Source organism: Geotrypetes seraphini, chromosome 3 (assembly GCF_902459505.1).
Source record: "Geotrypetes seraphini chromosome 3, aGeoSer1.1, whole genome shotgun sequence".
Lineage (NCBI taxonomy): Eukaryota > Metazoa > Chordata > Amphibia > Gymnophiona > Dermophiidae > Geotrypetes > Geotrypetes seraphini.
The window spans coordinates 10,068,346-10,082,295 of record NC_047086.1 but is presented as its reverse complement, the minus strand read 5'-3'; the positions used below and the strand labels follow the sequence as shown (position 1 = coordinate 10,082,295).

General features: G+C 45.1%; 1 protein-coding gene across 2 annotated transcripts in view; it reads right to left on the bottom strand.

Annotated features, from left to right (window-relative positions):
* OSTM1 (osteoclastogenesis associated transmembrane protein 1) overlaps positions 1 to 13,950 on the bottom strand; it is a 79,538-nt gene that overhangs the window by 62,449 nt on the left and 3,139 nt on the right. For both annotated transcript variants that reach the window (XM_033937018.1, XM_033937019.1), the window contains exons 2-3: positions 11,505 to 11,616; positions 11,166 to 11,263 (exon numbers count right to left, since the gene is read on the bottom strand). In XM_033937018.1, the coding sequence (XP_033792909.1) occupies positions 11,166 to 11,263; positions 11,505 to 11,616 (210 nt within the window). The remainder of the gene's footprint in view (positions 1 to 11,165; positions 11,264 to 11,504; positions 11,617 to 13,950) is intronic.

Below are 13,950 nucleotides of genomic sequence, written 5' to 3'. Positions count from 1 at the left end.
GTCTCCACTGCCAGGGAAGTGGGATCAAGATGATGAAGAAAACACCAGGAAGAAAATCTCGTCCACTTTTGATGGTAACATTGTAGAGTGGCTGGTTTCCTGGAGGCATCCAGAATGGAACGAACGGGCTGAGACAAAAGAGTATCAGTCGAGTTCAGCCCGAGAGATACCAAGCCGTCAGGTGTAGAGACTGGAGGTTGGGATGCAGAAGGGTTCCCTGCTGTTGCGTAAGCAGAGAAGGAAACAGAGGAAGAAGAAAAGGTTCCCTGGAACTGAGTTGAAGTAGAAGGGAGAACCAATGTTGCCTGGGCCACCTCGGAGCAATCAGAATCATGGTGGCTCGTTCCCTCTTGAGCTTGAACAAGGTTCTCAACATGAGAGGCAGAGGAGGGAAGGCGTACAGGAATAGATTCGACCAGTCGAGGAGAAAAGCATCTGCTGTTAGACGGTGCGGAGAGTAAAGTCTGGAGCAGAATAGGGGCAGCTGATGATTGTGAGGAGCTGCAAAGAGGTCTATCTGAGGAGTGCCCCATTGATTGAAGATAGACTGCAGAGTTACGGGATCGAGTGTCCACTCGTGAGGTTGGAGAATTCTGCTGAGTTTGTCCGCTAAAGAATTCTGAGCCCCTTGAATGTATATAGCTTTCAGGAAGAGATGATGATCTATGGCCCAAGTCCAGATCTTCTGGGCTTCCTGGCATAAAAGGCGAGAGCCTGTCCCACCCTGTTTGTTGATGTAGTACATCGCAACCTGATTGTCTGTGCACAACAGAAGGACCTGAGGAAATAGAAGATGTTGGAAGGCCTTGAGGGCGTAAAACATCGCTCTGAGTTCCAGGAAATTGATTTGATGCTTCCTTTCCTGGGCTGACCAAAGACCTTGAGTCTGGAACTCGTTCAAGTGAGCTCCCCATGCATACAGAGAGGCGTCGGTGGTGATGACTAGTTGATGAGGAGGCTGATGGAACAGGAGACCTCTGGATAGATTTGAGGATACCAACCACCATTGAAGAGACTGACGAAGAGATGATGTCACAGATATGTGTCGTGAGCAAGGATCCGACGCTTGGGACCACTGGGTAGCAAGGGTCCATTGAGGAGTGCGCAGGTGAAGACGGGCGTGAGGTGTGACATGAACTGTGGATGCCATATGCCCCAAGAGTACCATCATTTGTCTTGCTGAGATGGACGGCAGTGGAAGCATCTGCTGACATAGAGACTGAAGAGTCTGGAGACGATTGGATGGTAGGAAAGCTCTCATTAGGAGTGTATCCAGGATCGCTCCAATGAATTGAAGTCTCTGAGTGGGAATGATATGAGATTTGGGTAGATTGATCTCGAATCCCAGAAGTTGTAGAAACTGGATGGTTTGGATGGTGGCCAGAAGAACTGCCTGAGCGGATGTGGCTTTGATTAACCAATCGTCCAGGTAAGGAAATACATGAAGGTGGTGAGAGCGTAGAAATGCCGCTACCACAATGAGACATTTGGTGAATACCCTTGGAGATGAGGCAAGACCGAAGGGCAGTACCTTGTACTGGTAATGACAATGATTGATCATGAATCGGAGATATGGTCTTGAGGTTACATTGATCGGTATGTGAGTGTAGGCCTCTTTGAGATCGAGGGAGCATAGCCAGTCGTTTTGATTTAGAAGAGGATAAAGGATGGCTAAAGAAAGCATCTTGAATTTTTCTTTTACTAGATGAATGTTGAGATCGCGAAGATCCAGGATGGGTCTGAGATCTCCTGTTTTTTTGGGGACTAGAAAGTAACGGGAGTAGAATCCCTGCCCCTTTTGATGTAGAGGAACTTCCTCTATAGCGTTCAGAAGGAGGAGGGATTGGACCTCCTGAATAAGGAGGGCCGATTGAGGACTGTTCAAAGCAGACTCTTTTGGAAGGCTTTGAGGTGGAAGAGTCTGAAAGTTGAGAGAGTAGCCGTGGCGGATGATGTTGAGGACCCATTGGTCCGACGTGATTACTTCCCACCGGCTGAGGAACAGAGAAAGTCGACCTCCTATAGGCTGAGGCAGGAGAGCAGGAATAGGGATACTGGCTATACTGTGGAGAATGAAGTCAAAAGGGCTGTGACTTCTGCTGAGGAGGTTGTTTTACAGCTTGTTGCTGCTGCTGTTGTCTGGGAGGCTGACGTTGTTGTTGCCTCTGACGCCTAGGTTGCTGAGCAGTGGTAGTTAATGGACGAGCTGTGAAGCGGCGTTGATAGGCCGATTGCTGCCTATATGGTCTTGGCGGAGGAGGCTTCTTTTTATTTTTAAGCAGGGTATCCCAGCGCGTCTCATGAGCAGAGAGCTTTTGTGTGGTTGAGTCCATGGAATCCCCAAAGAGCTCATCCCCTAGGCATGGGGCGTTGGCTAACCGATCTTGATGGTTAACATCAAGCTCGGATACCCGAAGCCAGGCCAAACGACGCATAGCTACTGACATTGCTGTCGCTCTGGATGTAAGTTCAAAGGTGTCATATATAGATCTAACCATAAACTTACGCAATTGGAGAAGAGACGACAAGCATGTGTGAAAAGCGGGATGCTTTCGTGAAGGGAGATATTTTTCGAAAGAAGCCATGGTGGTAAGGAGATGCTTTAAATAAAAAGAAAAATGAAAAGCATAATTACTAGCCCTATTTGCCAACATAGCATTTTGGTAGAGCCTCTTACCAAATTTATCCATGGCCCTTCCTTCTCTGCCAGGAGGGACAGATGCATATACACTGGCTCCTGAAGTCTTTTTAAGGGTGGATTCGACAAATAAGGATTCATGTGGAAGTTGAGGTTTGTCGAACCCAGGAATGGGAATTACCTTATATAGAGAATCCAGTTTACGTGGGGCCCCTGGGACAGTTAAAGGAGTCTCTAAATTCTTATAGAAAGTTTCCCTCAAGATGTCATGAAGGGGAAGTTTCAAAAATTCCTTTGGAGGCTGATCAAAATCAAGGGCATCCAAAAAAGCTTTAGACTTTTTGGATTCAGCCTCCAAAGGAATGGACAAGGACTCGCACATCTCTTTCAAAAAACTGGAGAAAGAGGAAGTGGCCTGTTTGGAGGATGGGTCAGGGACAGCCGAATCCTCCTCCTCTGAGGAACATTCGCCTTCAGAAAGAAAGGGTTCCTCTGAGTCTCCCCACAGATCAGGGTCTCTGACATGGGAAGAATGGTCCCGAGACTCAGGTGTCGACGTTTGCATGTGTCGGGTTTTGCGTACCGACTTACCCGACCTCATCGATACCGAGTCAGGAGAAGTTATCGGTCGCACCGGTGCCGAAGTCTGTACCGATTGATGGTGAGCTCTCGGCTCCGGTGCAAGGACTGGCATCGATACCGATGAGGTTAGGTGAAGCGGTACCGAGACAGTGGAAGCGGGTAACACGGGTTCCACAATCGGTATCGATACGGGTTGTTCCACAACCGGTACCGATGGCTCGGTGCGGACTGGCACCGGAAGGTTCGGTGTCATGATAGCAGGAAGGAGTCGTTCTAATTGCTCCTTAAGCTGCACCTGAAGGATGGCCGTAATGCGGTCATCGAGGGATGGCACCGGTACCGCTTTTTTCTTCTGCGGTACCTGCGGTGCCGCTCGACGCCCCGGAGATGAGGAGCCTGATGTCGAGGGACTCACCTCTATAGGGGCGGAGCGCTTCCGCTGGCGTCTTACAGGCGGCAGGATTGGACTCACTGCACTCGAGGCCGGAAGACGTTCCAGCGGGGAAGGCTTCTTAGCCGGCTTACCTGACTGTTGAGACGCCGGTGTGGAATCACGCGGCGTCGAAGACGAGGGTGCCGACTGAATCGGTGCCGAAGCCGGAGTCGAAGGAACGGGGTCGGACATCTCGGCACCGAACAACAATCGCTGTTGAATTTGGCGATTTTTTAATGTCCGTTTTTTTAAAGTAGCACAGCGGGTGCAAGTAGAGGCCTGATGCTCAGGACCCAAACACTGTAAACACCAGTTGTGTGGGTCCGTGAGAGATATAGGCCTAGCACACCGCTGGCACTTTTTAAAACCCGGTTGAGGGGGCATGAAAGTAAAAACAGCTTCCGCCAAATCGAAGGCCGAGGCTTCGATGGTGGCAGAAGGCCCCGCCGGGGAAAACCGAAAACTGAAGAAAAAAATGAAAGTTTTTTTTTTTTTTTTTAACAAAATTGAAAGAAAGAAAAAAGGCAAATTAAGCCAAAACGTTTACGCGAGCGGGAAGGCAAGTTAGGAAAAAATTTCAACAGCCGTTGAAAACGCGTCTTCTTAGCTCCGCGGAAACTAAGAAACTGAGGGACCGCGCGCCTCTGTCGGGCGGGAAGGCACTCGCGCGTGCGCGGTGCGGCCGAGCTAGAACTTTCTAAAGTTCTTAGAGTGAGATCACTCTAAAATTGTCCGTACCGGGGCTCCGTCGGTGCCGTCACCCATCAGTCAAGAATAGATGCCTGCTTGTCCTGGGATAATCTATCTAATGTCAGCGTCTGAGACAAACTTGGTTTTTTTTTGTTACATAGAGCTTTTTGGACCCCAGTTAGATTACAAAAATTAAATAGTTCTTTGTCCAATAGGTGTTGGCATTGTAAATTGGAGGTAGGGACTTTGGATCATCTTTTATTCTACTGTCCCCATATCTTATCCTTTTGGAACTCAATCTGGGATCAAATAAATTGTTTATTGGAAAACCATGTAGCATTATTTTATGATACTGTGATATTTGGAATGTATATGAGAAAAAAGAGTCAGATATCATCGTGTAATAAACTTTTAATGATCATGACTGGAGTTGCCATCCAACATATTACTAATAATTGGAAAGATCATAGTAGGCTGAATTTTAATTTTTGGTGGAATTCATTATGTCACATATATAGAATGGAAAGATCAATAGTGATACAAAATGGAAATTATAATAATTTTATTAAAATTTGGGAGCCATTAACGTCTTTTTGTCATGATTAAATGCCATTTTTCTATTAGTTATACACATATAGTATTGTGAGGGATACAAATATAGGTTATTATTATGAATGAAGGGCTTTGAGGGAGGGTGGGGAGAGGGTTACATTTGTATTTTTAGATTATAATAAGATATGCAAGTGCTCTGATTAATTGTGTTTATTATTATTGTTGTAACTTGAAAGTTTTAAAAATGAATAAAGAATTTAAAAAAAATAAATAAATTTGACGCTTAATCTCAAAACTCCAAATATCTCTAAGTCCAGTCTTGGTTTCTTATTTAAATAGCCAGATAATAATTTATACCACTGTGCAGTCTGGTGTCCCAGGAAGTCTGCCTGAAAGCATAAGAAATCTAAACTAAATTGATTATTAAGAGATTTCCATTCAGGGAACCCTGCCTGAATAGCCTGCTTCAGTTGCAACCACTTATAACTTTGTTTTTTATCAAGGCCAAATTTAAGTTGCAACTGTGAAAAATCCAGCAGTTTACCATTAGATAACATCATTTAAGGTTCGTATACCTGCTTTAATCCAATCCTTCCAGACAATCTTAAAACCGCCTATTTGGATCCTGGAGTTTAGCCATATATTTTGATACGTTGATTTTTGAATTGGAAGAGGTGTTAAATTATTAATATATCATAAAGTTTTCCATGTGTCCATTAGTATTCTATTGTTTTTCCGTATTCTAGGCATTTTAATACTGAGAAGATGACTAAGTCTAATGGGAAACATGAGATGCCATTCCAACCATAACCAATCTGGTAGCTTTTTCATGAGTTCTGGGAGGACCCAATACATACCCTGGCGCATAATATAGGATTGATGGTACCTATAAAAATTCGGAAAATTTACTCCACCCTCCACAATTAGCTTTTGTAAGGTCACTAAGGCAATTCTTGCACTTTTACCCAGCCAAATAAACTTAATCAAAATACTATTCAACTTTTTATAAAAAGACCCCTGAAAAAAAAAAAACAGGTATCATACCCATTTGGTAACAAACAGGCAATATCATCTTAAGTTTGGACTCTTCCCCACCAAGACAGATGCAACGGATTCCATTGTTCACATAACTCGTTACTTTTTGTAATAAAGTCTTTTCATTCACTTTCATTGTCTCTTTAAATGTACAGTGGTACCTTGGATTACGAGCATAATCCGTTCCAGGAGCATGCTCGTAATCCAAAATGCTCGTTTATCAAAGCGAGTTTCCCCATAGGAAATAATGGAAACTCGCTTTGATGCGTTCCCCCCCCCCCCGAGAACCGGCATTGCTCCCCTCGAAGGCCCCCCCTGCGATCAGGCACCCCCCCCGCCACGATACGACCCCCCCGCCACGATCAGACCCCCCCTACACAATTGGGCACCCCCCCGCCGCTTCTTACCCTCATCTGGGTACTCTTGAAGATCGGCCTACTCGTCCGCTGGGCCTTGAGCATGCTCAGATGCTCAAGGCCCAGCAGACGAGTAGGCCGATCTTCATGACTGCACAGATGAGGGTAAGAAGCGGCGGGGGGGGTGCCCGATCGTGGCCGGGGGGGTGCTCGTAAATCGAGCCATGCTAGGTTTCTGAGGCACCGATTTTGCAAATGTTTTGCTCGTCTTGCAAAACACTCAAACGGGTGCACTTGTAAACTGAGGTACCACTGTATTTTTTATCCAAATTCATAGATATTTTATTCCTTCTTCCTTCCAAATAAAAGGAAAAGAATCAAATAAACCTTTTGTACAATGCACACTTCTGACTTAGTCTAATTTATTTTATATCCTGAAATTTTCCCAAATTTCTCAATCAAATCAAGCAAACATGGAATGGTTGTTTCAGGGTTCCTCAAATGAAGCAGTATATCATCTGCATAAGCAGATACCTTATATTCTTTTCCAGAACATGGAATACCCTGTTTCTCCTTTACCTGTTGAATAGCTAATAACAAGGGTTCAAGTACTATATCAAACAAAGGAGATAAGGGACAACCTTGTCTAACCCCCCTTTGCAACTTGAAAGAATCTGAAAAATTATTATCGATATCTAATCTAGCAACAGGAGAGCTATACAACGTTTGAATCATTTGTATAATCCTGAACCCATACCAAACCATTCCATAGCCCTGATACATAAAGGCCCATTCTACCTGATGAAAAGCCTTCTCTGCATCCAAGGACACAGAGAAGGCTGGGTCATTTAAGTCCTTTGTTAGATATAACATGTGAAAAGCCAATCTAGTATTATTAGAAGAGTGCCTCTGAGCAACAAAACCCATTTGATGCATACCAATTATATAAGGAAGAGCCTTTGCCAAACATAAGGCCAAGAGTTTAGCCAATAATTTCCCATCCACATTAAAGAAATAGGCCTGTAATTTGAAACCAAAGTAGGATCTTTATTTGACTTCGGCAAAACAATAGTTAATGATTCTGCCATAGTACCTGTAATACAACCTTTATTTACTTGAAGGGTATTAACGTAGAACATAATCTTTTCCAGAGAAAGGAAATGGTAAAACCAGGACATAATTTGAGGTTGAGGGGTGGTAGATTCAAAGGCAATGTCAGGAAATTCTACTTTACGGAGAAGGTAGTGGATGCCTGGAATGCGCTCCCGAGAGAGGTGGTTGAGAGTAAAACTGTGACTGAGTTCAGAGAAGCGTGGGATAAACACAGAGAGGGGCATAATCAAAAAAAGCGTCTAAGTCCCCTTTTAGCCTAAGTCCTTAAACGTTCAATCCAGAAGCAGGGAGTGTCCATAACCAAAACAAATGTCCTTGTTTTGATTATGGCCTTCCTCTGCCTAAATGCCCAAATACCACTACGTCTAAAAGTACACCCACACAACATCTACACTTTTCAGCCATAACGAAACAAAAAAACGCCTAAGCCACAAACGTCCAACAGAAGGGCTTTTAGGCGAAGGAGGAGCCAGTTCTTCGCCTAAAAGCTGGATTCTGTAACCGGTGTCTGTTAAAAACAACACCGGTTACAGAATCCCCCCCCCCCCACAATCATCCAGGCAGGAGGGTGCCCAAGCCCTCCTGCCATGTCTAACACGACTCCCCCCCTCCCGACAACATCAGGGCAAGAGGGAGCCCAAGCCCTCTTGCCCCGCGGCAGACGCAACCCCCCCTGACAACCTCGGGGCAAGAGGGAGCCCAAGCCCTCTTGCCCTGCCGATTAACATCGGGCCAGGAGAGAGCCCAAGCTCTCCTGGCCCCAGTGACCCCCCCCCCCCCCCGCGACTGGCTTGGGCCAGGAGGGAACCCAAGACCTCCTGGCCCTAGCCCTGGCGACCCCCCCCCTGCCGCTACTCGATTGGGCCAGGAGGGAGGCCACACCCTCCTGGCCCCAGCAACCCCCTACCCTCATCCCCCACTACATTAAGGGCAGGAGGGATCCCAGGCCCTCCTGCCCTCGACGAACCCCCCTCCCCCCAACGTCCGCCCCCCCCCCAGCCGAACCACGACCCCCCGGCCGACCCTGCGACTCCCCCACCCCCCTTCCCCGTACCTTTTTAACATTGGCCGGACAGATGGGTGCCAAACCCATCCGTCCGGCAGGCAGCCCACAGAATGGGGCCAGATTGGCCCAGCTGTCCTAAAGCCCCGCCTACTGGTGGGGCCTAAGGCGCCTGGGCCAATCAGAATAGGCCCGGGTGCCTTAGGCCCCTCCTGTGGGCAGGGCCTTAGGCACATGGGCCCAAACATTAGAAGACACGGCACCAAGCCACGAAGTTGTTCTTTACCTTATGAAATACTTGTTCATTCACATCATCCAGTATCTCCATGGCATTTGAATTTATTAACCCCTTTTCCTTGGGTTTCTTGAAACAGAATTCGAAACGTGGTCCATGTCGGGACCCATTAACATCTTTTTAAGCTAAGTAGGATCTGTTTTTTCTTCATTGCCACTGGAAATTTTGCTAACTTTTAGGCACACTGCCTTACTGTATCACTTAATAGTCGCACACTATGATGGGACGGTGGGTTCGGCTATAGGAACTGCTGTTCTTGGCCGGATTACACATATGAGTGTATGCTAAAGTGTTACTTTATAGTGCTTAATCTCTATTTAAAAGCGGGTTTGTGTGAACTCCATTAGAGAAGTCTTTTCTCCTGTGTTACATATGTCATTTTGACTTCTCAGTTCTAAAATATATATTTTTTGAATAACAGCCTTTACCACTGCTTCTTTTTGACTTTATTCTATATTCTTATGACATTTATAAAGGCAGAAAACCCTAATCAGCAATACAAACCAACCATATTTGGTGGCAATATGGAAATTGAAGGGGCAGACTCTCCGATTAAGTACAGGTGCCTGTGTACTCCAAATGCTCAGTGGTAAACAGCCGATGAGCAAAGCAAGAAGCAGTCTACAAGTTAACAAGCACCTGGCTGCTGGGATCTAATCTTGATGTGTAATATCACACCATCTGTGCATACGCACAGCCTATTACTATGCTGGTTGGGAGGTGCCAGCACTGGCTGACTGCCTACGGGACGTGCCTCTCGCTGTGAGAGGCATGTCCTGTAAGCAGACATCCAGTGCCTCTTCTCTTTGCCGGCATCTCATGGCACATCTGGAATCTTGCCATAGCACACAGTTTACAATACACACTATCTTAGTCCCTTCACAGAAAAAAATAATCCATCATCACACCACCATTTAACTGAACCTATAACACTGGACAACAAAGTTTTTGCTTCTTCAAAGCTTTCACATTATATTTCTAAACCACAAAACCTCACAATTGTTATGGTTCACAAAAATAGAAAACTGTACATTCCCAGTGAACTACAAAGTAGACATCAATTTAATTCTCTAAGAATTTTACAAACAAGACTGATTTCAGTAACTTTCTGTAATGTATATAAGAACAGGACCTACCAAATAAAGAACGTAACTCTCTATCCCAGCTGGCTGCCTGAAAAGAAATTAGACGTTGCTGGAACTTCTTATACATACAACCTCAAACCGGGGAGGGGGGGGAACAAATAACGCAATATTACGTAGTGGACAGTTTGTTGTAAATACTTTTGGGTGTATCTTACAGATTTTTTCGCAGCTGATCACGAAAATCACATTTTAACAAAAAAGTACATTTTTGCAATTTCTTGTTATACTTTCAGGCTAATGCAATTAATAATTAATAACAGACGCCAAGATTAAGGAAGGCATTTGTCGGTCCACAGTGACGAGAGATTTGAAAATCTGTTTAGTCGGGCCAGAGAAAATCCCCTGGAAAGCAGTCAAGGATGTCGTTGAGAATTTTCTTGGCAGTTACAGAGCACCAAACTATATTCAACTGGTTGACAAAACCATGAAGTGCAACATGTCACTGAAGATGCACTTTCTACATTCACACTTGGACTTCTTCCTCACAAATCTTGGTGCAGTCAGTGATGAACATGGCAGAAGGTTTCACCAGGATATTGCCCCTATGGAAAAAAGATATCAGGCAACTGGAATCCATCGACGCTGACTGACTATTGTTGGACATTGCAATGAGATGCACCAGCCACCGAGTACAAATGAAAATCAGCAGGAAAACACTTTTAGCCATGGTGAACTATCACAGCACATCAGAAACTGTGCCTTAAAACATGTTATACACTTCCCCCTCCCTATTCAGGGTTTCGACATTCGTGTTTGTTTTCCCTAGGCCCCCCCCTGAGAATCACTCATTGGCGGCAGCTCGCATTTAAAAAAAGAGGTCTTGGGACTTGGATCAGGGCGAGGCAATCAGAGGTGAGCAGCCACCCCAGAAGCATGGACCTTACCTGGTGGTCTAGCGGTGACGCAGGGCAGGAGCGATCTTCCTACACTCCTGCCCTGTGCAGAGCTGTGCTGCGAGTTCCTGTGGTTTCACAAGACTACAACAGGGAGACAAGGCCAGCCTAAAAGTTATTCATGAATTTTCCCTATTCGTGGGCCAGCTCTGCCCCTAACCCCTGCGTATAGGGAGGGAGAAGTGTAGTCAATTAAAGATACCATTGCGTTTCTCAAAATTCCTACTGATACAGTCAGTGGGAAGTTATATTAGTGTTTATTTTGAAGGGGTCTATCATAATCAGCAGTTTGTTTTAAGGAAGCAAAACTTTTGGGAAAAAAACTTTGTTGTCCGGTGTAATTTACTTGCATGCATTCATTCTGCACCAACCTGAAGGAAGTCCAATAGGAGATCAAAAATATCTTCTGCTATACAAGATTATGGCTTACCTGAAGGTTGTGCTCAAAACACACCATTAATACATCAAATAAGTCCAGGAATGCTACAGTACTGTTCAGTATCTCTCCTCCATCCTTCTGAAAACACTCTGTCAAAAGGCAAGAAAACAATGACATTTCTTAGCTATGTTCCAAGATTCAATTCAACACAGACTTTCAACTGTGCAGTACCACCCTGTCCTCTAAAACTGAAAACACGTTCAGCGTGGCACTTCCACAGCAACTGTCTGCCTGTCATCAAGCTGCAACATCTCATACAGCTCCATCAGAAATCCCATTGAACTTCAATTGCTGTTTCTTCCTAACGGTAAGAGAAAATACAAGGCCTACGTTCACAATTGGCATCCTTCCAGGTCTTGTTGAAGAATTCTATGAAGCCCAGGATCAGCTGCAACCTGTCAGACCGTAGGAGGTTTGCTGCACATCTGCCTTCTGAGGTATTCTGAAGTGCAACAGCAAAAAAGAAGAAAGAAAGTACAGTTGAATCAGTACTTGGTTTCACAACAAAAAGATACAATTCTTTCTTGAATACTGCAATGCTCTAATGGAGCAAAATAATTTTGTAGGTGCAATTGTGAGGGTGGATGTTTCTGTGTTACATATCAGTCTACCTGGCCCTACTGGGAGCCATTTATTCCTGGATTGCTTTATTCTCTGAGAGGCAGTGGTGGTAAATTGATATGATTTGTGGAGTGATGGAAGCTGCTTTGATTGCATTCAATTCCTGTTTAAGTTCAGAGTGCCTCAATATGTCTACATTTATTAAAATTTGATATTCCACTAAATCTTTCACAAGTTCTCAGCGGATTACATAAAAATACAAATGCATGTTAAAATAAACTGCAACTACATAAAAAATAAAAAGAACTGCATTATGGATAGAAAAGGCCTAAACTCATTCACACCCAAGACATACTCATGTCCAAACTCACAAAAACCAAATGGGTCAGTACTAGAAAGCTGAAGACAGATGGGGCAAGCCTTAAACTCCAGATTGAGTGCCTTGGAACTAGGGCACCACAATAATTTTTAAAATAAATAAGGTTGACAAAACTCTACAGCTGAGCGATATCCTTCCTATGACAGAGTAGACGACACAATCAGAGACTGGCGAATCAAATGGTCCTCATATGCTGTATCTACTGTGTTAGGATTTTAAGGGTATTTTAAATACCGGTAACCCAACATATAATATACGTAATAATATACATATATAATTCGATCACATCTCCCCACTCCTCTCCAAGCTTCACTGGCTCCCAGTATACTCCAGAGTCCTCTATAAATGTGCCTGCATAGCCTTCAAGATCCTACATGGCGTCCTTCCTCCCGTTATCCCACTCTTTTGGAATTCCTCAAACCCACACTCCACTAGACCCTCCCAAAAAATGAAACTATCTTTCCCCTCTATAAAAGGTATATCCCGCGCAGGAAAACTTGGGACATCCCTCCCCTTTAGAACCACAGAACTCTGGAACAACCTCTCATCCCCACTCAGAAATTCAAGCTCCTTCCAATCCTTCCGCAAACACTTGAAAACATGGCTCTTTTCTAAAATCTAATCACCCCCTGTTCTCTAGTACCCTGTCCCTCTCTATCTTCTTAGCCCTCTCCCATATCCCTTCATTGTAGTTCCTTTTCCTCTTAACTTCTGTAAACCGTGCCGAGCTCTGCGCTTGCTGAGATGGTGCGGTATACAAACCTAAGGTTTAGTTTAGTTTAGTAATACATTGTTCAGTCTTACAGAAACTAACCTATTTACAAATTCTTTAGAGCAGTATATCACAAACTGTGTGCCAACTGAGATTTCAGGTGTGCTGAGAGATACCAGGGAAGAGGAGAGGCTCCAGTTGAATGCCTACAAGATGCGCCTTTCGCGGCGATATCCTGTAGGCAATCAGCTGGCACCAGCGCCTCGCCCCTTCTGGCACTCCCTACCCCCCACTGATGGCTCAGAATCTATTTGGAGGGCCTTCATGCATGCATGGATGTCGACATATCACGTCAATGTCTGCGCACTTCTGGATGCCTTAAGGCGCGGCCACTACATTTAGTGTGCCACAGCTTGACAAAGTTTGCGAGACATATACTGATATAGTAAAATGAATTATACGTATATATTTGAAAGAATAAATAAGTGCAAATCTTTAAATTCTCCCCAATTCCCAATAGCTAATAAACAAGGAGCCATAGGTTCAGAATTTTACCCACAAAACAATGTGTAGAAAAATATATACCATATATACTCTAATATAAACTGGGATTTTGGGGCCAAAAAATTGGCTCAAAAAATGGAGGTCCTGGTTTATATTTGGGTCAATGCCCCCTCCCAGAATTTTTTAAAGCCACCGCCACCAGGCTCTGCCCCTCTCCTCCATACCTCTGCCGATCCCTGGTGGAGGTGCAGCGGGCAGAAGCAAGCTTTACAAACTCCTGCCCCGCTGCTAACCGGTTGTGCAATGCAATTTCTTCATCTGAGTGGCACGAGCAGCAGCGCGATTTGGCGCTGAGCAGCGTCCTCACTGGCTCGAGAGAATTTGCCAAATTGTGCTGCTGCTCGTGCCACTCAGATGAAGAAATTGCATCGCACAGCCAATTAGCAGTGGGGCAGGAGTTTGGAAAGCTGCACCTCCACCAGGGATCGGCAGAGGTATGAAGATAGGGCAGGGAGGGGGGACAGAGGACAGAGCCTGGGAGGAAGAGTACAGTGACAGGGGAAGGAATGAAGGGTGCTGGGTGCAGTGTTTGGCAGGGAGACGGGGGTGGGTGCAGAGCC